Source organism: Leishmania mexicana, chromosome 19 (genome assembly GCF_000234665.1).
Source record: "Leishmania mexicana MHOM/GT/2001/U1103 complete genome, chromosome 19".
NCBI classification, from domain to species: Eukaryota; Euglenozoa; class Kinetoplastea; order Trypanosomatida; family Trypanosomatidae; genus Leishmania; species Leishmania mexicana.
In genome coordinates, this window is record NC_018323.1 from 244908 (window position 1) to 270268 (window position 25361).

A 25361-nucleotide genomic window follows, 5' to 3' on the forward strand; every position below is an offset into this window, starting at 1 on the left:
CCTCTTTGTTTTTTTTCTTTGTGGTTGCTGCGTGCTTTTCTGCTCTCGAACTCCGCCTCTGGTGAGTACACTGCTACCACCCTACCACGCCCTTTAGTGACGATCCAGCTCCGTCTCTCGCTCGCTGTGGGGCACGGGGGTCACCTCTTTGTGTGCGTGTGTGTGTTTGTGTGTGTTCTTGGGTAGCTCACCATTCACTTGCAAAAGAGAAGAGTGGCTTCTCTCTCGCGTCCGTCCTCTTGCCGTCTGCCCTCTGCCCTCCTCGCCCAGTCTCGGTACCTTTCTTTCTGTTCGGGTTTTTTACCTCGTTTGCCTTTGGGTACTGCTAGGTGACATCCCATCTTGTATTGTTCTCATTTTTCTCTCCCCCACTCTGTGTGTGTGTGTACCGGCGCGTGTGAGCCGCGGTTGGTGCGCAACAGCTCCGCGTCTGCGGCTGCTCCACCGCTCTAACCGCCTCCCCTCCCCCTCTCTCTCCCTTCTTTTACCTCTCAGAGCATCGCCACAAGTACCTCCGCCTCTCTTCTTGGTCGTTTCTCTACGCCTTCTCAACCTTTTTCGGTAACCACGTTGGTGTGCCTTCGCTTGGCTGCGTTCTGCCTTGTTTTCTCGTGGTGGTCCTTGGCAGTGCTGGCACGGACTTCTGCTGTCGTTGTGGTGGTTTTGTCTCCTCGTCTTTTTTTTCCAGGCACTCTTGTCCGCTCCCCCGTGTTTTGCCATCCTGCTCCCTCTCCCTCTCCCTCTCCCTTTCTCTCTGGCTGTTGACAGGTCTGCTCCTCTTCTGTACTTGCCTTGTTTGTGTGTGTGTGTGTGTGTGTGTGCGTGTCTTGTGCGTGTGCCACCGCGATCACCTCTTGTCGTCGTCTTGCTTTTTTGTGTGTGTGGCTTGTATTCGGAGTCGGTGAGGGCGAACACGTGCGAGGGTGTGGAGAGGTCTGTCCCCTTTTTTTTCCGTACTCACTCTCCTCCCCTGTGTGTTTCATGTGGTGATGCTGCCCTCTCGTGCGCCGCCTTGGGGTCCAGGGCCACCTGACCCGGCTCCGTACTCCACGATCGCCACGCACGACTGCACAGCCGAGTGTGTCGATGCTCCCCCTTCAGCTAGTGCTTCGCACAATCGGAGCACCTCACCAGGCGGACAGTCTGCCGGGGGTGACACGGCATCCCCAACGCCCGCTTCCGTGGAGGAGCCAGGGCGAAAGACTCAGCATCGCCGGTGTAGCACTACCCCACCTCTGAAGCCACTCATGAAGGCGGCAATTCTCGCTCCCGCGCCCGAGAAACCGCGCTGCACGTTGACTGGTGAAGCGATGCAGAGCATTGGCAACCGGTCACATCCTTCCAAGGACGGTGGCGCTGTGACTTCCGCATACATTAGCGCACCTCGTACAGAGTCCCGAGCACGAGTGGACGATGCGCCGCCGCTGTCGTTGTCCGCTACCGTTTCCTCTGCGCGGCTGCACCTGGGCATGATACCGCCAGTGGTCAGCAGCAACTTCACCTCTCATCAGGCGATCGCCAGCGCGCCATCAACACCAAGCAATCGTAGAGAGGCACCAAAGATGCGGCGACGCTCCTATTCAACCTTTATTAGTCGACTGCCTTCCGACACCCGCCTGCGAGCATCGCCGTTGGTGGCCTGTAGTGTGCAGCATCTCGAAAGGCATGGGTGCAGTGACGCCCTGTCTCATGCGCCACCCCCGGTCCGCCCCGCGTTGTCGATGACGAACTCCACAGACGTGACGCCCATTGCATCTGACACCGACTTTCGCAGGAGCGTCAACGAAGGATGCAGCACCGTCGAGTCTCACTGCACCGCCGCCGTCGCTGCGTCGTGCGTTGTCGTGCATGCAACTTCTGGCACATTTCGCGCTCTACCTCACCCTAGCATCGGGCTCAACACCAGTCTCGCAGGCGTCGGCGGAGTGCCGTCATTCAACTCTTCCACTCCGTCCACCAATGCGTCTGTTCTGAAGGATCGCCACAGTTGCGGTACAGGCACGTGCGGTGTGCCGAGTGAGTCGAGCTCGCTGCCGCCATTCCACACGAGCTCGTTCGACCGTGATGGTGTCGGCGTGGAGGACTGCGGCAGCGAAGCGTCAGGCACGGCGGCCACCTCCGCCACGGTTGAGGTCCTTCACAGAGGGGACGCTAACCCCGTGACGGGAAACCGGTGTAGTCGTCTGCCAAGCGGGAGAAGCATCAGCACCCCTGTCAGTTGTGAAGTCGGCGGTGTCGCACCCGATGCAAGCGGCGCCTCAGCAGCAAACCGCGCACGCATGGAAGGCGACAGCAGCGCCGCCGGCGGTGCTGAAATCCACGGGGCGGGGTGCTCGTTTGGCTGGCGCATGTTCGCTTCGCTCACCTCCCAGCGCGGCGGTGGCGGTGGGGGTGGCGGTGCGCCTGCGCCGTCCCTGGGCATATTCCAAAGCGGTCTCTATCTTTCCATGGACGAGGGCGACGTCTCACCCGCGTCCGTTCTGGAGGTGCCGATGACGCCGCAGAGCTTCTCGACAATGCTGCTGGCACGGGAGAGCGGCGAGGGGGTGCAGCACCCCGCTCGCGCCGGCAGCGCCACTTCGGCGGCGACGACGACGACAAACGGTGCACGGTCCTCTTCTCTTGCTGTGCAAGAGGGTAACGACACGATGCTGAGGCAGTCCTCACAGCAGGTGCCGATCGTCTCGCAGGGTGTGGAGGACTCCTGGAGCGGAGGCGGGGTCGCCACAAACGGGATTGAGGACTGGTGTGTCGACGGGTGCAGTCGCGATAGCTGTGAGACACGTACCACAGGCACGCCTCTCACCTCCGGGGTCGGGCCGCCCCTCTGTCTAGTCGCCGGTAGCGGAAGCGCCGGGTGCGTCTTGGGTGGACGCCACGCGGCCCCACTCAGTAGCCTTCAACTCCTCGGTGGCAGCAGTCAGCAAGAGATGCCCATCAGCACCATCGACACGGATGAGATCCCTTCCACCCCGACAGACATCAGCGCTTTACCACACCCGCCGCCGCCGCTCTCGGCGCGCCGTCGGCGCCAACGACGACCTTGTCTTCACCGCGACGGCGGCAACGCGGCCAGCAGCAACTCCCGCGTCGATTTGGAGACAGGGGTGATGGAGACAGACACGCTGGAGCGTGCCCGGGCGGTATCGAAAGACGGCGCGAGGGCGTACGAAATTGTGAATGAAAAGTACGTCATGTACGACTACGAGCTGGGAAAAGGGTCCTACTCCACAGTGCGGTTGTGCTACAACTTGGCGGATGGCCACTTCTACGCGGTGAAGGTTCTCGATCGTGTTCGACTGAAACGTCGCCAGCTCGGCTCCGAGGCCAGCCTGTGCAAGATCAATCAAGAGATCGCGATGATGAAGCACGTGCAGCACAAGAACATCATCGCGCTCCACGAGGTTATCCGTGACCCCAGCATGCGCTACGTCTACCTTGTGCTGGAGCTGGCGGGGTCCAGGGAGGTGCTGTCGATGCGGGACAACGGTGACGTGCTACCGCGCGGCGACGACGACGGTGCCGCCACGGCGTACCCTGAGGCCGCCGCGCGTGAGATAGTGAAGGGGCTACTGCAGGCGCTCATGTACACCCACTACCTGGGAGTTGCGCACCGCGATATCAAGCCGTCTAACGTGCTGCGCACAGCGGACGGCACAGTGAAGCTGTGCGACTTTGGTGTCTCGGTTCTAGTCGGCGAAGCGCCCATGCAGCTGAGTCGCGAAGGCAGCGTGGCTTTCTTGGCACCGGAGTTGCTCCTGTCGAGCGAGCTGGACGTGGGGCGATTTTTGACGCCGGCCGCCTCATCTCTGGGTCCAACGCGTAACAGGAGGGTAGCGCACATGTTCGCCGACGACGCGCTGGCCAGCGCCGCCAGGAAAGCGCGCACGACTGCGACGTCCACCACAACGGCCACAAGTGCAACTCAACTGGCGAGCACCGACGGGTCAGCTTCGCTCAGGGAGGAGGGCTCCAGGTGGACCCAGCGCCTCATGCCCTCGTTTGCAGGTGCCGCCTCACAACCGAGCACGCGCCTGGCAGCGCCACGCACCCCGGGGCGAGAGACGACGAGCCCTGGTGGCGCCGCGCCGAGTGGCAACCCCCTATATCCGCCATGGATATCTCTGCCGCAGCGTGGTGGTGGTGGTGGTGGCGCCACCCGTGGAGCCTCCTTTCGCACCCTTTCTCTGTCGTCATGCGGGGCTGCAGCACCCGAGTGTACTGCGACGATCGCGACAGCTGCTGCTGGTCCTTGTGCCGGTGGTGTCACCACCGCGACACCACCGACGGGCGCGCCTTCGCCCTCCACCCCTGCAGCGCAGCCGCTTGGTTATCTGTCGAAAGCCGCTGGCCATGCACCGGTAGACCTGCTAAAGGCGGACGTGTTTGCGTTAGGTGTGACCGTATACACGATGCTCCTCGGCCAGCTGCCTTGGCGTGCATCGGGTGCGGTATCCCAGCGCGCGGCCATACTCGCCGAGCCCGACCCTTTTCTGCGCCTGTACAAAGCAGCTTACGGCGATGCCTATGTGTGGCCGCCACAAGTGCAGGAGGCGTGTATGCCGCGCTGTGAAGCGTTCGGCAGCGACGCTATCCCTGCGTCCTCGCATGCTAGCACGTCGGCGAGCGGCAAGGACGGTCGCGGTGGCAGTTACGGAACGGGAAACGCCGCGCTAAGCGATGGGCAGCGAGCGATTGCTACTGAGAAGGACGATGTAGTGGCACTGGCACCGGCGACTGCACTCCTCTGCAAGTGGCGGCACTTGAGCAACACGGGGACGAGATCGGACGAAGGCACATCGGCGCAGGCGAAGTGCACGCCCACGGCGGCGAAGTCGACTGCCGCACCTCAATCTCACCGCAATGTCCCCACTCGGAGCGACCGCAACTCGGCCCAGCACGTCTTTGAACGCAGCACCGCCGCTGCTGCGTTGCCGCGTCCCGCGACTCAGCTCTTGGCGAAGAAAGGGGCCACATCCGAATCTCGCGCCCCAAACGACCTCGCCGAGTCGCTAAGCGATGATGACGACTGGATGAGGGCTGATGAGTCCGACGTCGTAGAAGGCATGAGAGAGAGCACGGTAGATGTGGGACAGTGGATGCGGGGCTCGTCTAGCGACCTCCTGCGAACTGTCCAATCGAGCGCCGCTACAGATACGAGCAGTAACGACAGCGAGGCTGACAACGCGTCTGACGACGACAGCAGCAGAACGACTGTACCCTGCAGTGCACCTACATCGGCCACGTCTTCGCTGTCCAGCGACGACGACGAGGACATGGAGTCGTGCGAGAGCATCTACGAGCGGCTCTTTGAGGTGGAACAGCCGTGCCGCGCGTACACGGTAGCGGAGCACATGCCTCTGCCTACAATGCCAGGCACCTCTCGCGAGATCAGCGGCGAAGCCGTCGACTTCGTGCGGGCGTGTCTCTGCCTGAATCCCACCGAACGTCGCACGGTGTTCGAGCTGGTCCGCCATCCGTGGATTCGCGGCGGCGTTGGAGGCCAACACCCTCGCGGGTCCCCTACGATGTTCGCAGTCAGCGAGTGAGAACGGCGCCGACCTGGAATTAGCGGCCGGCTCTTGAATGGATGCAGTGAGCACGAATGAAGAGGCATAGCGTTGCATGAAAGGCAGCGGAGGACCAGGCTACCGGCAGCCTGAGCTTCCTCGGTCCGCGGCGGCCGTGAGCAGGTGACAGGTCACCTTCTACAATACTGAGGAGGTGACGGCGCCGCTCGTAGAAGACACGGACTGTGGGCCACGTTGCGTCAGCGGCACCCATTGGGCAGGGCACGGTAATCCTCAGCGACCACTTGGAGTGGCGTACCCTTGACAGCCTCCTATCGCCAACTAAAACCGTCGCAGTTGCTTGCGCTGCAGAGAACAGTCGCCTTTCCCGTCGTGATTTCCTCCTCGCGCGGCGCTGACGTGACCGCGCTTTCTCCACATTTGCCGGCGTTGTGACCCCAGCCGCTGCGCCTCACGAACCACACGACTACCGCTTCCTCGCCGGAGGTATCAGCGGCTCCTGATGTGCATGCGCACACCATCGCCGACGACACGGACGCGCAACGCCGAAATGAGGCATATATATATATATATATATATATATAGTTTCCTCAGCAGCGTGCAGGGTGACGCGAGCGGTGTGGGCCACGCGCTCTTGCAATCCCCCTGCACCTGTACGACGGAGGACAATGATTTCATAGTCCCTGCTTCAGCGCGATCACTATCATTCCTCAGCGTCCTCGCGTGCTCACGAGTCCACGGCACAAGACCGGGAGCATCTCTCCCCCTCCCCCAAGCCATGAACACAAGTGCGACAACGACGCCCCGCACAGCGGAGCAATGGAGGTGCGCCGCCGTTGGGAGAGGACCTCACAACGCTGGAGGACACGCCCAGCATCGCCGCTGAGGAAGGACGATTTCGATAACCGTGGGGTGCCACGCTGAACAGCTTACACCCGAGACATCCCCCCGCAAAATCCTAGCAGCGGCAAGCGGCGCCGGCGGTTTTCCATTCCCTCCTCGCTGCTTTCTCGAGGGGCTCGCGCAGCCCGATCACCCCCGCCCACCTCCCCTCCTCTCCCCCAACCAAGCTACGATGCGCCTTGTGACACTGCGTTGCGCTTCTTGTCTGCGTTCGTGTATGCCCGTTTCCAGGCAGCGACTGTGGCAAAAGCATCTTCGCCGTTCACCATCCCCGCTGCCTCCTTTCTTTTTTTTCCTCTCCCGCATCCGTGCTGTGTGACTTGGTAACACCCACGCCCCAGGCGCATGCCTGTGTTGAGGCAGTACTGGAAACGGGTACGTTCATGAACGCAGGTTGTGGCCGCGCTGCGGCACGTCTCTCTCTTGCTTCCTTTTTTTTCTTCGCTCTCCTCTTTTACGTGCGTCTGTCTTTCGGTATTTGTGACCCCATATGTACTGGCTGACGTTTTGTTGTTGTGTAGTGGTGGTGTGTCCTCCGGTGGCGTGCGCCCGTGACCGTGTTTGACACTCTCCCTCTCCGCGTCTGCCTGCTGCACTGCCCCTACGTCACGTTACGTTTCTGTGTCACACAGACTCTCCTCGCGTCGCGTTGTGGTCTTCCGTTGTTGTTGTTGTTTCCTTCTTTAGACGCGTATGTGTGTCTATCTGTGTGTGTCGGTGTGCGTCCTCACCGACCCACTCCATCTCCGACCCCTATAGAGCTACTCCATACTCTTCCTCACCTCTGGTTGTCCGTGTGTCCTCCTCGTCTCCCCCTTCTTCCCGTGCTGTGCGATCTGGTTGCCGCTTCTCTGTTAACACACGCGTGTATACATGAATATGTTATACCTCTCTGGGTTGCGTGTTCTGTTTCCATTCTTGCGCCGAGATCGTGACTGTTGGTGGTGGTGAAGGAAGCGGAAGCGAGAGAGGGGGCGGCACGTGTGCGTGCTTGTGCAAGAGGGGAGGGGGAGGGGTTCTTGTAAAGCAGTTGTACCGCCAACCCCTCCACATCCCAAAAGGTGCATCGGGCCCGCGAAGAGGAATGCTTCAAAGGCGTCAAGCGAAACGCAACGACTGCTCCTCCTGGGCTTGATGGCGGCGCTCTCCGGTCTGGGCTGTCTCGCACAATGTGCCTACCCCCAGCCATCTCCCCACTTTCCCTCTCTCGCTCTTTCTTCTTTCGTGTTTATCAGGTGCGAGGGAGAAGAGAGGAGAGCAACCACTTGGCGAGCACGTATACAAGGTGCTGGCCACGCACTGCAGCCGATCGGCTCCTCCCTTCTCTGCCACCATCGCGTCTTCCACCTCCTCGTTGGCCCACCCCCTTTGTTTTCTTTACCTCTTCCCTCCTCCCTCCCTCCCTCTCCCCTTCACCCTGCTGCTGTGAAACACACGCACACACCACATGCACGCGCACAGGATGCATTCGACAACACAGAGCCCGTTCCGCTTGCATTATTATATATATATAGTATACGCTCTTTGTCTTCGTTCTGTGGGGGTTTCATAATTACACGTTCCTCCCCCCACCTCGTGATCTTTCCTTCGTTGTCGCACACCACGCCCTCCCACACCTTCACATCGGCCACAGCGACGGTAACGAAGTGGGACGAACGTGCGAAATCGAATTCGCGATACCGTGATACGAGCAAGACACGGGAACAACAAGAAACAAACATACGAAGAGTCAGAACGCCACACGGCGCACATCTACCACCTCCTTGCCCAGCAAGCGAAGAAAAAACAAAAAAAGCAAGAGCAAGGAACGGGCCGCCGTACTTCATCTCTGTCTCTTGTGCGCGTGCCGCATTCTCTGGTGCGCAACCGTCTCTCACTTTTCGCTCCCCTGCTCCCTCTCCCTATCTATCTCTCTTGATATCATCCTCCTCTTTTGTTTTTGTTGATCTCTTCTCCGTGCGCACGTGTGCATCCACGTCTTGTCCATTTTTTTTCTGTTGTATGGATGGTTTCCCTTTTTTTGCCGTAGCTCGTCGCCTCTCTCTTTTTCTCTCTTTCTCGCCCTGTTCACGTGTGTGTGTGTGCATTCTCTTTCGTTGAGGGCCCTCCTCCTCTTCTTCCCTCTCTCTCGTCCCCCCCTCCCACACACAAAGAAAACGCCGGCTCCAGCATTGCCAAGTGTCTTTCGGCTTTTTTTTCTCGCTCTCCACCACAGGCGTGTGCGTGTCTGTCTCTGTGTGTGTGTTTTATTTAAACCCTCGCGGTGCCTCTTCTCTGGTGTGGCGATCGCCGTACATGTTTGCCGCCGCCGCTGCTCTCGCCATTCACACACACCCACACACATACATACGAACTTATAGAAATTCGTTCCTGTTGTTTCCTCAAACTTAGTGTCCTTCTCGTTTTTTTCCTCTCTCTTTCTTTTTTACTATTGTTTGTTGTTGCATGTGCACGCGCTCGCGTTGTCTCGTGAGCTTTCCGTATTCCTTTCACTTCTCTGCCTCTCTGTGTTGTCGGCGCGTCGTTTGTGAGTCGACTTGGAGCAGCTGCTGCTTCTACCGCCGCCGCCGCCCCCCCCCCCACCTCTCCCTCTCATCCCGCCGTGTCGGTCCCTCTTGCTGCTGCTGCTGTTGTTTTCGGCTTCTCCGCTTTCTTGGCCCTTCCCTCATACGCTTCCTTCTTCTTTCTATTGCCCGATCTACTCGACATAGAGCAACGACGGAGCGGTCCACCGCAGCTGTTCGACCCTCGTGTGCTTGCGACGCTCTGGCTCCGTCCCCCTGCCCCAACCCCCTCCCTCCTGTCCTCTCTCTTCCCTTGCAGGCTCACGCGCACACCAGACACACGCTACGCAGACAGACGCTCGTTATTTGCGTGCTGTTTTTCTTTGCGCTTTCCCATTTTTCTTCACCAGTCTCGCCCCTCCGTCTCTCCTCCGCGGCAGTCGGCAGAGGAGAGGGTCAAGTGAGCGACTGGAAAAGCCCGGGGGGAGGAGGTTCCGGAGACCTGGCAGACACGGCCCACACGAGCGGCGAACGCACGAGCAGGCATACGACGTCCTGCAGAGAGGAGGTGTCATCAAGGTAAGCGGTGTGTTCGGTTATCGTTGTTCTCTCTTTTTTTTCAGGGGGTGTGGCGTCCTGCCGTTTCGGTGCTTTTACCGGTGCGGTCTTGTCCATCTCCCTCCCCCCTCCCCCAACTCCTTTTTTTATTCGCCTTTTTTTTTCTGGAGGACGAGCACAAGACAACACAAAAGGCGATTGCGCTGCTGCGTGTTGAGGGTGTGTCCTGAGGTGCTGAGGCAGACGGCACGCAAGCGGACGAAGAGAAGACCGAATCCCACGCCGCGCCTGTACAGGAAAAGAGGAACGCACAGAAGAGAAGAGAGCACACACACACACACACACATACACACAAAGTATGGAAGGCAACGGACGCAACCAAGAAATCGAACGGGGCGCTCGTACGCAGGGACAACTCTTTCTTCCCTTGACTCTTCTGCACCAGCGCAGCTTTAGCTCGTATTCAAAATAACGTTTTTTTTTTGTTTTCAGCGGCGGTTGTTTGTTTGTTTTTCTATCTCTTCTCCGTGTGGCCCTATCCTTTACCGCGAGTTCGGCACAGACCCACGCGCGCGAACGCATCTGCATCTCTGTAGGGGATTTTTTCACCTTGGTGGCAACACATAAACAAAGCAGTCCTAGCGGACAGTGCCTGTCTCCTTAAGCGTCACACCGCTCTCCTCCCCCTCCCTCCCCCCGCCACACACATCACCACCACCACCAGCTCCACGTAGTTGAGAGACATTCTCAGACTTTCGACCTGCGAAGGTACGAAGACGACGACGAAGGTCGAGCCGATCGAAAGCGCAAAAAAAAAACGTCCAAACGAACGATCGAGACGCCGCCGCCGCTTCACAAATACAGACGAGAAAAAAAAGTAGGGGCTCGGCGACGTGGACCTGTAAGCCGATCATCCCCTTACGTCTGCCCCCCCCCACCCTCTTCCCCCAATACTTCCCATTTTTGTTTCGTTGTTGTGAACCTTGTTGCATGTACCCTTCATCGACCTCACACGCCACCACCCCTCCCTCCCTCCCTTTCCCTCGAAACAGAATCCCTTCAGGCTTTTTTTTGGAGAGTGTTTTCTGTGTCGGTGTGTGCGTGGGTGTATGTGTGTGAGAGAGCTCGCCAGCGGTTGCGCACACCTCTCGTTTCTCCGTGTCTGGTTTGTGTGCCTCGCTGTATGGGTAGCTTGAGCTTTGGGTACTGCTACTGCGGTCACTCCCACCAGCACTACTACTACTGCTGCTGCTGACACTGCCTACCTATCCAGAACCTTTCCTTCTTTGTCTTCTTCCCCCCCCCCGCCCGCCCCAATCGTGCGTGCCTGCTTTGGGTGCATTGCGTGTGCGCTCTCGTCCCCGTCCCCCTCTTTCGTTCTGTTTGCGGTTGAGAAGTGTACCTCCTCAAATTTCTCCGTCTGCGCGTCTGCATCGACCGATCAACACGCCTCTGCGTCTCTGCTAGAGCCCCCGTTCTGCTGTGTTGCTGCTGTTGTCCGTCTTTCTCGCCCTCGCTTTCGCTTCGCCCTCTCCACTCTTGCTCTCTGCGTGGGCGGAGGGGGTTGGGGGCCGTCCGTTCCCTTTTTTGCCCTTCTGCGCGCCTTCGTGCGTTATCTTGTGGTGCGGTGGAGTAAGTGGTTGCGTGAGTGCGCACATATCCGTCGCTGATCACGCCTGTGTGTGGGTGCCCGTTCTTCTCTGTTGACGCTGCGGTTCCCGCTGTCGTGAGCCTCCCTCCCCCTCCACCGCCACCACCACTATCCACCCGTCCCACACGCAGTCATGTACCCTCGGGCTCGGGCTAAGGGCGGCACGCAAGGCGCCGGACACGGAGACAGCGACGCGGTGCTAGCTGCCGCTCTGCCTATGGCAACACCGTTAACCTGTGATGCTGCCTCATCGTCCACCACAACGGTCGGTCATAGTGAGCCTATGCACTCTTTATCAGGCAGCGTCGCCAGTCACCACGCCTCCACGGGGAACGCAAACCGATGCAGCACGCATGCATCCCAGCAGCAGCAGCAGTCGCCCCCACCCCCTGTGCCACACATGCACCCCGGCATTTATTGTGAGGCAATGCAGGATGCAAGTGCCTTGTCGCCCACACCGCCGCCGCCGCCGCCGCCACACTTCTACACTGGCAACATGCATCACCACAGTGGCAGCTTGGGTGGGAGCACGCATCACTCCACGACGTCGTCCTCATACGATCCACAAAAGCAGCTGCTGCCGCGACCGTCGTCGGTTCACATGAACGGCTATCAGGGAGACTGGATAGCGGGCGCCAGTAGTAGTCCGACGATGAGTGGCACTGTACAACGTGGCTCTCCTGCCGGCATGGCTACCTCCAGCGCGACGGCGCAGGCGTCCTTCTCGCCACACAGCCGCACAAACAGCAGCGCTGTAGGGACACCAATCACCGGCGCCGCTGCGACCAGCAGCAGCATGCCCGTTCCCCCGATGAGTTTCGCGGCCTCTGGCAGCGCAGATTACCGACGACCGGCGGCCTATGGCGAAGTGAACCTCGGCAGCAGTATTGGTGCCGGTGCGTCTGTGGCAAACAGCAGCAGCCTCACGTCGCTTACTCGCACGAACGCCTCCTTGAGTGGCAGTCTCGTCAAGACAGTCAACGCGACACGCAGGTCGTCGTGCATGGCTGCCTCGATGCCAGAAGCCTCAGTTGGAATCTGTACGGCCGTCGGCGTGGCCATGACCGGCTCGAGCTGCCCGGCTGCGGCGCCTGTGCGTGCCGGTGCTCCCGGGGTGACAAGCCTGAAGATCACGATGGGCGGGAGCACGTCAGTGGTCGCCGCCTCGGCACCTCTCTCACCGCTCGTGAACTCCCCCCTGCTCGCTCAGCAGCAGCCGCGCTCGGCCGAGCGATCTACACGCTCGCTCCATGCAACCTCGGATGCCCATAAGGGCGGGGTGGACAGTATCGATGTTGAGTCCGATGAGGATCGGATCAGCTCGCCTGGCACAGGACCGACGAAGCCAACCGTCGCGCAGGCGGAAGCGCGGTATCGGTATCTCTACGATGAGTTCCGCAAAGTAAGCCGCTCGCGCGCGAAGCTGCTCGAGGAGAGCGAACGCATGAAGCGCAAACAGACAGCGCTGCAAGAGGCGCTCGACTTCTACCGCCGCAAGATCGTCTCAGCCGCTGAGGAGCGGGAAGCGCTCTTGGCTGACTACCGAGAGGACGTGCACGATGCGTTGCGCCTCATTCAGGAGCTGGCGGCGGATGTTGCCGCTGCGCACAACAACGGTGACGGTGAGTCACATACGGCTTTAGCGAGCAACGGCGGCGAACATGATATTCCCGTGACGTCTGCGCAGCAGGCGCTCGACGCAGCCATTTCTCGCATATCGGCCAGCAACGCCCCCATCGCCTCAGCAGCTCCCCCTGCTGTCCCTCCCTCAGGAATTCCGGTGCCGCTGGCCCCGCCACAGGGGGCGGCGGGCTTCTCTGGATCGCTGCTGCAGTCCATCGGAAAGCAACTCGGCCTGCGGTACGGGAGGTGGATGATGATGCGAGCTGCGGCGCCCTGCTTACCCATGATGGACGAAGAGCCCAGCTACCCGGACCCTAGTGAGCGACATCGTAGCAGCACAGGACCGCGGTATCAGCAGGGTGTCCTGTTGCGCGACGAGATATGCGATGTCTACTGCAACACCCACGCAGCAATAAGCGCATACATGACCAGTCTTGACTACGGCTTTGCACCCACGTCCAGCCAGGGCAGCTACCCGCCTGCCGGCTGGCAGGGGCAGCGCCATCAGCAGCAGCAGTTCAGTAGCGAGTATCGCGGTCTCCACTTTCACGTGGACATCCCACGTTTCCATGCCCACACGGTGTCCGGTGTGTCGGACCTGGCAAACACCGGCGGAGATGGCACTGGAGGACAGAACACGCCGGTGCACAGTGCATCCTCGCAACCGCCACCACTGCCACAGCCGCCGTCGCCTTACCTCGCACCACAGAACCCCCGCATGGCTCCCGCTCTCACGTAAGCGAAGCACTGCCGCAGCCCACTTGGCCCTCTTGAGGGGCCCATCGGAGAAGGCGCCCGACTGACCCAGCATTAGTGAGAGCACTGGGTGAACCGTGTCGGTGGCGCAGGGGGTTCCACAGTACGCGTAGGCGAAACGCTGGGTGCGTCTGTCCCTCCATGTGTGTCTGGACGATGTTGGGTGCAGGGGGCGGGTGGAGGGAGGGGGGGTGTCGCTGAGCTCTAAGCATCTGCCACGGCAAACGAAAAGGGAAGGGGGAGGGGGGCAGGTACGCCGATTGGCCCACGCTTCTGCTCCGGAGAGAGAGCTGAACGGGGGCCACCCACCACAACGCACCGCACGGCACCATCTGCTAAAGTTGCTGCTGACGCTCTGCCCCCTTCTCCCTTCCACATCTTTGCCGCTCCTTGCGCGTCTGCTTTGGTCACCCACACGTTGAGATGGCTCACGGTGTCGTTTGGCCCCCCCCCCTCCTCCTCCTCGTTGTCCCATGGCTCCGCCATGTATGCTGTGTCTTTCTCCATCCCTCTTTTGATTCTGTATTTGTGTCGCCATGTTGATGGCCATGAGACACCTGAGAGAGCCAGCGAGAGAATGAGGCGTCGGCGCGGACGCGACTGGCAGACAGGATCACGCTACTCGAGCATGCGCATCCTTTTCCAGCCCCCCCTCCTCCTTACGTTATGCCTCACTGCTTTGAATCTCTATCTGTACACGTATATACGTTTCGCTTCCTGCTCCGCGCTGCCGTGGCTGCATGTGCGCTTCTGCTGCTGGCATGTGTTCGTGGGTGGGATCGTGATACACACGATGGAGAACAACAAAAAGGAAAGGTGGTTTCCCAGCTTGTCGTTCTTCCCGCGCTGTGTCGACCCTGGACGTTTGCCAGCGTTGTTTGCGTGGGCGCTCCTGTATGCCTCACCGGGGCCGCCGGTGTCCCTGTCGGGAAGGGTCGACAAGAAAAAAAAACGCAACAACGGGAGGACTCGCCATCCCCACAGCCGTGTGTGTGTGTGTTTTCGTACGCGGCCATGTCTCTTGTGTCGGCGGCTAACACGACAACATGCAGTGGCGCGCAGAGGGGGTTGCAAGGAAACGGGACGCAGCAGGTTGGTGCGCTTCATGGCTTTCCCCATTCTACCGTCGCAGTGGTGTTGCGCAAGGTTTCAATGCGTATGAATCTATCGATCTATGTAGGCGTCTGTGTACCCAAAAGAAAGGGGTACGGATCCGCTACGTTGTCCCTCACTCGCGCCCCATCCTGCTATCCAGCCCTGTTGCGCCGCCACCTCCCTCCCCCTTCCATGTCGGCTGCGCGATTGGCATGACTAATCACATCTCCTCCTGACCTGCCCCTTTTTTTCTGCCTTTGTTTCGCTCCCGTCTTGTCTGCTGGTGGCGTCTCTCTCTCTCCCCCTACATTTTTTTTTAGTATTTCGCGCTGCTCGGCCACACAACTCGCGTGCAAAACGTCCGCACGCGCACAGAGACTCGCTGCGGGAACGTCGCCCAGACACAAGAAGCGAATATACTTCCCCCCCCCCTCCCTCCCTCTCTCTCGACCCCTTCCAGTCTGCTTCCGTATCTTGGTTGCGGAAGCAAACAGGGGTGGTTTCTCGAGGTGTCGCTGGATGGAGCGCGAACTTGTCTATCAAGAGTTCGTCGCCCAAAAGCAACAGCTGCTAGTTGTGAGACCCACAAAGCAAGAATAGCTAGAAAGCGAAGGAATGAACACGATGGCACTCCTGCAGATGTGGACGCTCGTCGCTGTCGCGCTCTGCATTACCGTGGCGCAGGTGGCGAGCGCTGCCTCCAAGACATACGTTGCACCGGACCCGACGGTGGGTCTTTCCTTCAAGGACCAGGAATACCTTATCGGCGTTGTTTCCTTCACCGTAGTGGTGGTGGCTTGCTTCATGGGTGTCGCCTCGATGATGAAGATCGACTATGATGATGACACGCTGCTCATGGTGGAGGTTCCCGGGGACATAAACCACGAGAAGGAGTAGCCGCCTGCGCGGAATGCTGTGTGGACAAGTCGCGTGCGTGGCCATATGGTGCGTGTGGCTCAGCTACCTTGTCCTATCACTCGCTCCGAGTGCCTGCGTATACCCCCATTCTCCTTCTACATCTTTCCTTCTTCCTGGAGGCGCAGCGGCGGTATAGGGGCGGAGAGAAGATGGACATGGGCGATGCGGTTACGTGTGCGTGCTTGAATATATATATATATATGCGCTGAGGGGCCGGATGAGCCTCGGCAACGAGGAGAGAGGGAAAAGATCGAACCGCGTGCGAGGGAAGGGGATGGAAGACCGAAAGAATGTCAGCTCCAGTCCATCACCCGTCCCCTTCCCCATTTACTTTGCGCTGCGCGTGCGTGCCTGTATGTGTGTGTGTGTTCATGTGCGGTGCGAGGGGTGCTCAAGACGGGTCTGCGTGCCCTCTGCGAGCGCTTACCCATATTGGACTGCTTGTTGATGTTGCTTATCGCCTCACTGCGGCCGTAAGTGTGGCTTGACACTGGGTGGTCCCCTCTCTTGGGTTTTCGTGGCGGTTGTTTGACAGAGTTGAGGCAAAATCCATAGCAAAGGCCCTCGCCAGTGACGAAGCGAGAGGGTTGCACTCTTGCGTGATCGAATTCTCGAGCAGGAAAAGAGAAAGTGGCACGTGTGCGACACGAGCTCGTGCCGGGATGCGCAGGCGGCTGATATTGAAATACCTATCGAAACATAACCTGCACCTCGGGCGCTCTGCACGGGTCTGCGTGGATGTATACATGGAGCACAAACGCCAACGCTCTACCTGCCTGCCTTCTTGTCGCACCCCCTCCCTCTCCTCCCCATCTCGCTTTTTCACCGACCATCGCACACGAAAGCATGCGCCCGTGCATGTGGACATACCAGCAGCCCTCATCGCACTCTTGTCCGTTGTATCTTGCCGTTGCTTTGCTCTACGTGGTGCACAGAGCAGGGTGCCGATTCAAAACGGAAAGGAAAAGGGGAAGGGCGTATCAAGACAACAACCTTCCCCCACCCACCCGAACCGCCACGACCACCCATCTGGCACAGCCAGCGTGCGCTCCGTGTGTGTGTCGACCCCGTTTCTCCTTCGCAGGGATCTCCCTTACCGCATAGACTCTATACCCCCCCCCTCGCCCCGCGTCCCACCCACCCACTTCCCTCCGCAGCTCACACGCTGCGAGTCGATACACGCCTATTTTTCTACGTCACATCAGAACAAGGCGGCTTTTGTCGTGCTGCGGTCTCCTCCCCGTGCCTGATAAGCGGGTACCTCTTCCGTCCTATCAACTGAGCAATACCGTTAGCGAGAGGAAGAGCAGCGACTATGCAGATTGAGGTGAAGCTCTCGCTGGAAGATGCGGAAGGCTACCAGCGCACCCTCAATACCCTCGCCAACCACCACCTCAAGGATGAGTGCTATTACGACTTATTTTTTGACTTTCCGTATCCCGCGCTGCAGGAGCGGAGTAGTGTGCTCCGACTGCGCGTGCCGTGCGATCCGGCGTCCGTCTACACCCGCTCCGCGGCATCGGCGCCGAGCGCGAGTGCAGGCGGCAACGATAACTACGACCCAGAGGCGGAGTACGAGGCGTTGCTGCGTGCATGCCGCGGCGAGGCACCGCCGGGTATCGGTGCTGCGACTGGTAGTAGCGCCTCCAGCTGTATGCATGCGGCGGGAGCGCTACCGAACGCCGGAGGCGGCGGCGGATCTGATCACGGACTCCCGCTCCCCATCTTCATCCCTGGCGCTGTCGGCAAGCTTATACTTAAGCAGAAAAATATGGTGGAACACGGTCACCAAATGAGCTTTGTGGTCGAGGACGCGCAGGTGCCGACGGCGGTGGTGGAGGCCCTCGTGCGTCTTGTCCCCGAATCCCTCTTCACCACCGGCGTTGTCCCTGCCTCGGCGGCGACGGACGGCAGCGCGAGCAATGTCTTTGCCGTCTTGTCGGCATACGCACAGCAGCGTCCGTACAGGGACGACGGCGCAGGCGAGTCCGCGATTGTGCGCATCCTGTCCCAGCTGAGTGCCATTGCCCGCGTCTACGCGCCGTCCAGTGACGCTGGTGCGTCCGCCGCGGATCCTGACAGCTCTGACGCGCACTTCACGCAGGTTCGCTTTGCGGCAATGGGGACGCACACGGCGTACACGCAGCAGCAACTCGCGACGTCCCAGCGGTCTCTGAGCAAGGAGGGCGGAAAGCTGGAAGATGGGGGAGGTGCTGGCGCCGTTGCGGTGGTGCCGCAGCTGGAGGCAGTTGCTGGGTTCATGACCCTGCGAAAGGTGTTTGCGTACGCCCCACTGATTGCCCTGCAGCAGGGCCTCGTTACGCTGCTCGAGCTCACGGAGAGTGAGCGGGAGTTCAGAGAGGGACTGCGAGTGCGGGTCGACGCGAGTTACCTTCTTCCAGGGCTTACCATTTACGAGCTTGAGGTGCCAAAGTGCGGTGTCGCCGTCGATGACGTGGCGACGGAAGTGAGTAACTTCCTCCGCCAACTTGCGGTGTCGTTCCACATGGGTAGTGAAAGCAAGTTTGCGAGGTACGCGCAGTATCTTGCGGCAACCCGCGAAGCGGAGCAGGACGCGAACGACGTGAAGCTTCGACTAACAAACGTGAACGGGTACGAGGAGGTGCGACGCAACCTGCAGCAGCTGCTTCTGCCGACATCCTCCGCTACTGCGCAGAGCTCGCAGGACCGGCGACACCTCTCAAACACCGAGGTGAACCCCGTGGAAGGCGAGGATGCCAGGGGCGACGACACGTGGTGGCACACGAACCCGAACGGCTACCTGGAGGAAACGAACGAGGACTTCTTCTTCGACAGTCCAGAGCAGACGCTGCGGCGCGGAAAGAGCTTTCTGCGACTGCGCAAGCGGCTGCACTCGAACAAGTACCTTCTCGCTCTCAAGGCCCACCAGGTGTTCAGCGGTGGTCAGCAGAATTCGCTGTCGAGCAAGGTCGATGTGTCGGAGGTGGTGGCTCGCGCTCTCATTGACAACCCCACGCAGTTTCTGCACGAGTACGCGGAGCACTTTGCGGTGGTGAAGACGGTGTGGAAGGAGTTCGGGGTGCGAGAGCTGTGCCGCACCGCCACCTTCACGACGGAGCGCCTGACAGTGCTGTGGTGGGCTGCTCAGGTGCAGCAGTCGACGCTGCAGCGAAGCTGGCCTGCTGGGGCAGCGTCGGCTATCGCACAGCAGAGCCAGCCCATCTACACCTCCACCTCTTACTATCTTTCCCAGCAACAGCAGCGGGGCTACGGAGTGGCAAACAAGCTGCCACCCGTTCCGCCGTTGATCATCCATTTGGACAGGACGCTCTACAAACTGCCAGCCGACGCGCAGGCGCCGCGCATCCCGTTCACCCAGTGCCGCTCATGGAGCGACCGCCAGTGCGAGACGTACGAAATAGAGGTGACGAACATCGTCGCCCCGACGGAGCCGAAGGACGTGGTGGCCGAGCTGACGACGGTGCTCAATGGGTTAGGGGTGGAGTGGACCGTTGGGGTGCGCAGCAAACTGGAGCAATATTTCTCCTTGATGGACATGTAAGGCCACTGTCGCCTCAGCCTCCACTCCCCCTTCCGCGAAGAGCACTCGCGTCTGCTCTGTTCGTGTGTGTGTGTGTGTGTATGCTTGCACTGACTACTGTTGTGGTATGTGACGATGGGCGAGCTCTCCGCCCCCCCCCTCCCCCTCCCTCGCTGCCATCTTCGTTTTGTTGTTGGCTTTCGCTTTCACTTCTTCATTTGGTACGCGGTGGCGACTGTTTGCCTTGACGAGGGAGGCGTGGGCCCACGTGGAGGGAGGGGGAGGGGAAGGGTGGTGGTCGGCGGGCGTGTGGTTCGTGCAGGCAATTGCGGCCCTCCCGTTGCCCCCGTGATGCTTGTGTCGCCAACGCACGTTTCGAATCGGACGCGGTGCCAAAGACAACTGCCAGCACTTCACTCCATGTCTCCCGGAGCGTGCAGCGATGCTTATGAGGATGTTTGCGCCCATCCCACTCATCCGGGATGGTGGTGGCCTACACTGCCCTCGTTCGCAGATGCCATACACCGCGCAAGCGGCGAATTACGAAAACAGAAGACGACGCAGGACACCAAGAGGGCATCCTCATTGCTCGAACTCATGGGGTGCTAAACACGGATGGTATTGGTTGAGTGGCATTGTTTAGGGGCCATGTGCACTACCACTTTCTCGCACTCGGCTGCACGCGAACTGTCGTGAGGGCCCATCTGCCCACCCTTACCCTCTGCTCGACTTGGACCCGGAGTACCTAGTCTCCTTCACCCCACTGCCCTGGCCTTCGCCTTGCGCTGCGCAGGTGAGAAGCAACGTGCACATGAATGTTGGTCGGGGCGTCGGTGACGTTGTGTGTGGGTGTGGGTGTGCTCAACTCAGACCCACCTCCTCCGTCTCTTCACACCGACACATCCCCGCACAGACTCCTTTCTTTTTCCCCCTTTTTTTCTCTGTCGCTTACCCATGCTGTCCCCCCACCCCACCCCCCACTTCACTACTTCGGCCTTCCCTTTGCGTCTCCAATAGCCAACGCTTTTTCGTTGTGCTTCCCTGTTCTTCCGTCCTCGCTCCCGCAGTCACAGCGCCCACCCCACCCCCTCTCCTCTCTTTCTGCCCTGTGCCTTGATCTGCTATCTTACACACGCGACCTCAAGTCCACACGTGCTGTGATACACACGATTACCCTCCCAACCCCTCTCACTGCCACTCCCGCTCACAGCTCCTCCAGTATGGCCGGCATCACCAAGGCCACTGTTGTGGCGAGCCACCCGAAGAAGAATGTGGCAAGCCGCAAGATGAACAAGAAGAGCCGCTCGATGGCCAAGAAGGAGGCCAAAGCAATGCGCGGAGGCCCCTCCGGTAAAAAGTATCGCCATCGCTGGCGCCCAGGCACTGTGGCACTGCGCGAGGTGCGCAAGTACCAGCGCTCGACGGAGATGCTCATCGCGCGTACCCCGTTCCGCCGCCTCGTGAAGGAAATTATGTCAACCTTCAAGGACACGATGCACATGCGCCACTCCGCCATGGAGGCGATTCAGGAGGCGACGGAGAGCTACGTTGTGAGTGTACTTGGCGACGCGAATCTCTGCACCATTCATGCCAAACGTGTAACGCTGTACCCCAAGGACCTGCAGCTAGCATTGCGCCTCCGTGGAGAGCGCACGTGAAGAGAGCTTGAAAGATGCGTGGGGAGAGAGAAGGAAAAGGAAGAACAGAACAGAAAACGTTTGGGGTGAGAAGCGTAAGGAGAGTGGCGATGCGTGAAACTTGCGTATTCGCCGTCGCCCCCTCCGTGTCCGTCGTTGGGGTACCCGTCTGTATCTCTCCCTCTCTTGCGTGCGCTTTGATTCCTCCCTTTCACTCTCTCATTGTCAAGTGCTGTGCGTTCGTGCTTCTGACTTCTGACGTCGTCACCGCCGTTATCCGTCGCACCGCAACGGCTCCCCCTCCCCCTTCCCTCCGCGACACGTCCTCAGCTAGATTTCTTTCGATGCTCACTTACCATTTGCTGAGCATTTTCTTTATTCATGTGTGTGTGCGCGCGTGGGCGTTCTCTTTTTCTTCTCCGCTTTCGCGTTACACGTTTCAAGGAGCAGCGGCTCTCCATGTACTCGTCCAATGTCTCTGTCTCCCTCTCTCTCTCCCTCTCTCCACCCCGGCCGAGCGTGTGAGTGTGTGTGTGTCGGTGCGTCGGTGTGTGGGCTACAAACAGGCGAAACACAGAAAATGGAAGGCGAGACGTCTCCGCAGCTGCTCGGTGTCCGTTTTGTTTTGTTTGTTGTTTTTTGGCCCATCTTGCTGCTTCGGTGCATGTCTGCGTCTCTCTCTGTGTGTGTGTGTCGAGAGACCGTTTTTTTGTTCTTTGCCTTTGCTCTGTTCCCCCTCCCTTCCCCTTCCTCTCCCTTACTCTCTTTCTTTCCATGTCATGCTTGCATCGACGACCTCTTCGCCGCCCACTCGCTGCCAGCTCCGCGGTCGCACTCCATGCCTGTATGTGTCTGTGGTGTGTGTGTGTGTCTGTCGATTTTAGCGATGGAGGGCGTGAAAAAAAAACACCGACGAAAACATACACACACACAGACATAACGTGGGGGGGGCCTACACACGTGCGTGAACTTGTAGGCGGTCACAAAAATGAAACGTTTTCGTCGCAGCGATGCGCCACGTCTTGCAATTTGTTGCTGGCGGTAGGAAACAACTCTGCCTTCATCCTTGTCTTAGCCGCCTCTCTTGCTGTTCCCCCCTCCCCCTCCCAGTCTTTCGCTGGCTGGGCTAGCTGGGAAGGCCGTGGTGAGTGGCGAAGGGTCCATGCGCACCGTACGCCGTTGTTTCCACCACTTGCAGTGCACTTTGCAGTGACGCTCACCACCGCTCCCCACCCCCCCACCCACCCCACCCGTGTGTTATTTCCGTGGAGGGGCCAGGTTGGTGTGTGGGGGGGGGAGTAGAGGAAGGCAGGGTGCACCATTGGCTGGCAGAGCACCGCCAACCGCTCCAAGCCTAGCGCATCAATGTCTGCTGACAGTATCGGCGCGCCGACTATTCGGTGGCGCGCTGCCTGTCTCCCTCGCTGCCTCTTGCTGTCCGCCTTGTCGCTGCGTACGGCTCTCGCACTCCTCCCCTCCACTTGCCCTTTCCTCCGCTGACGCCCGTTTCTTTCCTCTGTCTCTCTTTCCTGTCTGACTGTCTTCTACCAACGCCCACGCACGCACACACCGCGCCGGTCCTTCCACCTCCTGGGCACCAACCCGCACATGTTCGGAATAAAAAAAACGTAAAGGCTGATGACGGCCAAACAATCCGCTCCCGCCCCCCCCCTCCCCCTCCGCCCACTCCCGGCTCGTTCGAAGGACGAGAAGATCGCACTACGGCTGTCCACCGTCTCTCCCCTGCTAGTCAACTAAGGCCTGCTATGCAGAAGGGGTACTAGCACAAGCCCACGTAAGAAAAGGAAGACAACGTGAGAGAAGCATGCCCGCATTGACTTCTGCGAAGCATCGCCGCTCAGCGGTCGCGCTGCTCGCCACTGCTGCCTTCGTCATACTCGTGTGCTTGCTAACCCGCAGCGCAAGCGGTGCAGCAACCGGAAACTCGAGTGGGCTGGTGTGGGTAATTCTCACGGACCTCAGCCGCACCACCATGACAGAGGCGTCTCTCTCGGAGGCAATCACGGCCTTCCTAACAAACACATCCGCGACGCACCAGTACCTCACCACTCTCTTCCGCCCTGCGCCCATCATCCTCGACACTGGCGGCAATCTCCTCACCGCACTGACGCAGATCACCGTCTTGCTGAATAACCCGCTCACCTTCCCGAACGTCCTGTTCCTGGCCGAGACGGCCGACGTGTCGGCGTCAGTGGTGGATATGCTGCGGCAGAACGACACGACGTCCGACATCCTCATTGTCTCCGCCCACTCATCGAACACGCGGCTGTGCGATCCAAAGACGAATCTGCGCACTATGTGCATGGTGCCGCGCGACATGATCAACGTCCGTGGGCTGCTCGAGGTCGTGTCGAATCAGCTGAGCTGGTACTCCATGAGCCTCGCCCTGAGCAACGACGACTATGGAGACGGCGTCGAACAGGCCGTCACGTCGCAGGTGCAGACGGCGTCCACAACGGCAACTATTGTGGCGCACGCATTCGTGAACGGCGCTGCCTCGACGACAGAGGACGATGCTGTCGTCGCCTCCCTCATCAAATACCGCGCGCGAGGCGTGGGTTGCTTCCTGCGCGAGGCAGAGACGCGTCGCCTGCACGCCGCGGTGGAGCGCAACAGCCGCGCCGCCAACAGCGTCTTTCTCATCGCATCACGTGAGAGCCTGAACGTGCTGCCAAACCTGACCGGTGACATCAACGGATCCGCGAAGCCGTGGGGTGCCATCTTCGTCTCTGCCTACACGCCTCCGGCGGAGCTTGTCAGCCAAGGCTTTTTTCCCACGACACGCGGCACCGCCGTGGATGACTACGGCGCCTTCATGCTGAGTCACCTGCTCGATGGCCTTCTCATGCTGGACGCTGCAAAGGGGGCGATCGACAACATGTCCGCACTGCGCGCCGTCCGTTTCGGCGGCTACAGCGGCAACGTTGCCTTCGACTCGATCTACTACCAGCGCGTCGAGACGGTATTCTCCCTCATCACGACCAGCCACACGGTGCGCAACCCACTCGTGACGTGGACTCTGAAGGACTACTCGTTAGACGCGGAGCAGGTGAATGTGAACCCGAATGTGACGAGTGCCCTCATTATGGCGTCGCCGCTGCGCACAGCCAAGGTCTGCATGGCGTCACCATCGAACTGCGCGTTCACGCAGATGATGATGTCGATGTTGTTTGTGCTTACGGCCCACAACGAGAAGGTCGCCGAGAACGACAGCGACGGCGTCTTCAATTTCTACCCGGTTGCCGTGAGCACGGGCGCCAGCGGCGTCACGGGGCTGGCGTCGTTGATCCCGATAGCGCGCTCGTGTACAGTGCTCACGGGGCCTGGCTCCGACGCGGTTGTCATGGCTGTCACCCCTGTCGTGAACGAGTTTCAGATCCCGCAGCTCGACTACGCCGTCTCGAACGACTACTTCACCGACAACGTGCACACGTATCCGTACTTCTCGCGGAGCTTGCCAATGAACACCTTTGCGGATGTGGCGGTGACGCAGCTCTGCGTGCACTACGGGTGGGAGCGCGTGATCATCATCACGTCGAACGACCAGTTCGGCATCTCGCGCGCACAGTCGATGGCGACGAGGATGCAACAGCAGAACCTCTATGTGGAGACGACCTACTACCTCTCCGACGGCGACAACGCCACCGTGGCAGACTGCATGGAGAAGATCTACGCCAAGATGGTGAGCCGCATCATCATTCTCATCAACCCATTCACGGCGACCCAGGCGGAGACCTTCTTCCGGCTCAGCGACTACCTCACCTACATGCGCCAGTACATCTTCTTTATGGACAGCGGGCTCTGCCACGCCGCCGCGGCCTCCGTGAACGGCGATGCACTGCGTCAGAAACTGCCGAGCTCCATCTGCGTCTACCCCAACGTGACGCAGACCCGTCTGGCGGCACTGAACACTCTCTACACAAGCAGCGACTACGCGACGACGCGGCAGGAGATGCGCAAGCTCATGAGTGACGGCGGGTTCCTCTCGTCGGTAGAGTCGTGTGACATCAGCTCCATCAGCCCCTACAGTGGCTTCGCCGTGGACGCCGGTTACGTCCTGATAGACTCCATCTCTCGCGCCATCGCTGACAATGTCTCGCTGAATGTCGCCGCCCATCTGCTGCCCTACATCCGCAGCACCTCCATTGACGAGTTCACTGGCGACTGCACCATCGACTCCACCGGCAACCGCCTCTACGCCGCCTACTCGATCAACATCCAGCCCTTGAACGGCAGCTCGCTTTTCATCGGCACCTGGAACTCGAAGGCGTCGCCGGCGCTGGAAGTTACGGAGTCGTCGTTTGTGTGGCTGACGAACAGCACCGCCGTACCACTCGACACGTTCCGGGATGCGTCCTTCGTCCTCAGCACGGCCTTCTCGGCCTCTCCGGGGGCGATAGTCATTTCCATTCTCGGCTTCATCTTCACCATAGCCGTCTTCTCCTTCTGCTACCGCCACTACCGCATGCAGAAGCTCATTGAACAGGCGCTGGAAGCGAACCAGTTCCCGGTGACGGACGAGGAGCTGCGTTGCCTGCGCGGCATCAAGGACGACGTGTAGGTCACGCAAGAGAAGAAAAGGGAGGCGATGCGGGGGTGCGAGAGAGGAGGAGGAGGCGTGAGGAGTGAGGAGGGGGGTGG

The 25361-nt window shown here is 59.9% G+C and overlaps 6 protein-coding genes across 6 annotated transcripts; all 6 read left to right on the forward strand.

Annotated features, from left to right (window-relative positions):
* Positions 1–989: 989 nt before the first annotated feature.
* Positions 990–5549, forward strand: LMXM_19_0590 (putative protein kinase; the record flags this gene model as incomplete). Its single annotated transcript, XM_003874188.1, has 1 exon — positions 990–5549. One exon carries the CDS (start codon positions 990–992, stop codon positions 5547–5549), a length of 4560 nt encoding a protein of 1519 aa, XP_003874237.1.
* Positions 5550–11280: 5731 nt separating this feature from the next.
* LMXM_19_0600 (hypothetical protein, unknown function) lies at positions 11281–13509 on the forward strand (the record flags this gene model as incomplete). Its single annotated transcript, XM_003874189.1, has 1 exon — positions 11281–13509. The coding sequence occupies one exon, from the start codon at positions 11281–11283 to the stop codon at positions 13507–13509; it is 2229 nt and encodes a 742-aa protein (XP_003874238.1).
* A 1727-nt stretch (positions 13510–15236) lies between these two features.
* On the forward strand, positions 15237–15518 carry LMXM_19_0610 (conserved hypothetical protein; the record flags this gene model as incomplete). Its single annotated transcript, XM_003874190.1, has 1 exon — positions 15237–15518. One exon carries the CDS (start codon positions 15237–15239, stop codon positions 15516–15518), a length of 282 nt encoding a protein of 93 aa, XP_003874239.1.
* Positions 15519–16854: 1336 nt separating this feature from the next.
* Positions 16855–19083, forward strand: LMXM_19_0620 (conserved hypothetical protein; the record flags this gene model as incomplete). The annotated part of the gene is made up of 1 exon (XM_003874191.1): positions 16855–19083. One exon carries the CDS (start codon positions 16855–16857, stop codon positions 19081–19083), a length of 2229 nt encoding a protein of 742 aa, XP_003874240.1.
* Positions 19084–20282: 1199 nt separating this feature from the next.
* On the forward strand, positions 20283–20720 carry LMXM_19_0630 (putative histone H3 variant; the record flags this gene model as incomplete). The annotated part of the gene is made up of 1 exon (XM_003874192.1): positions 20283–20720. The coding sequence occupies one exon, from the start codon at positions 20283–20285 to the stop codon at positions 20718–20720; it is 438 nt and encodes a 145-aa protein (XP_003874241.1).
* A 1804-nt stretch (positions 20721–22524) lies between these two features.
* On the forward strand, positions 22525–25281 carry LMXM_19_0640 (putative extracellular receptor; the record flags this gene model as incomplete). The annotated part of the gene is made up of 1 exon (XM_003874193.1): positions 22525–25281. The coding sequence occupies one exon, from the start codon at positions 22525–22527 to the stop codon at positions 25279–25281; it is 2757 nt and encodes a 918-aa protein (XP_003874242.1).
* Between the last annotated feature and the right edge of the window lie 80 nt (positions 25282–25361).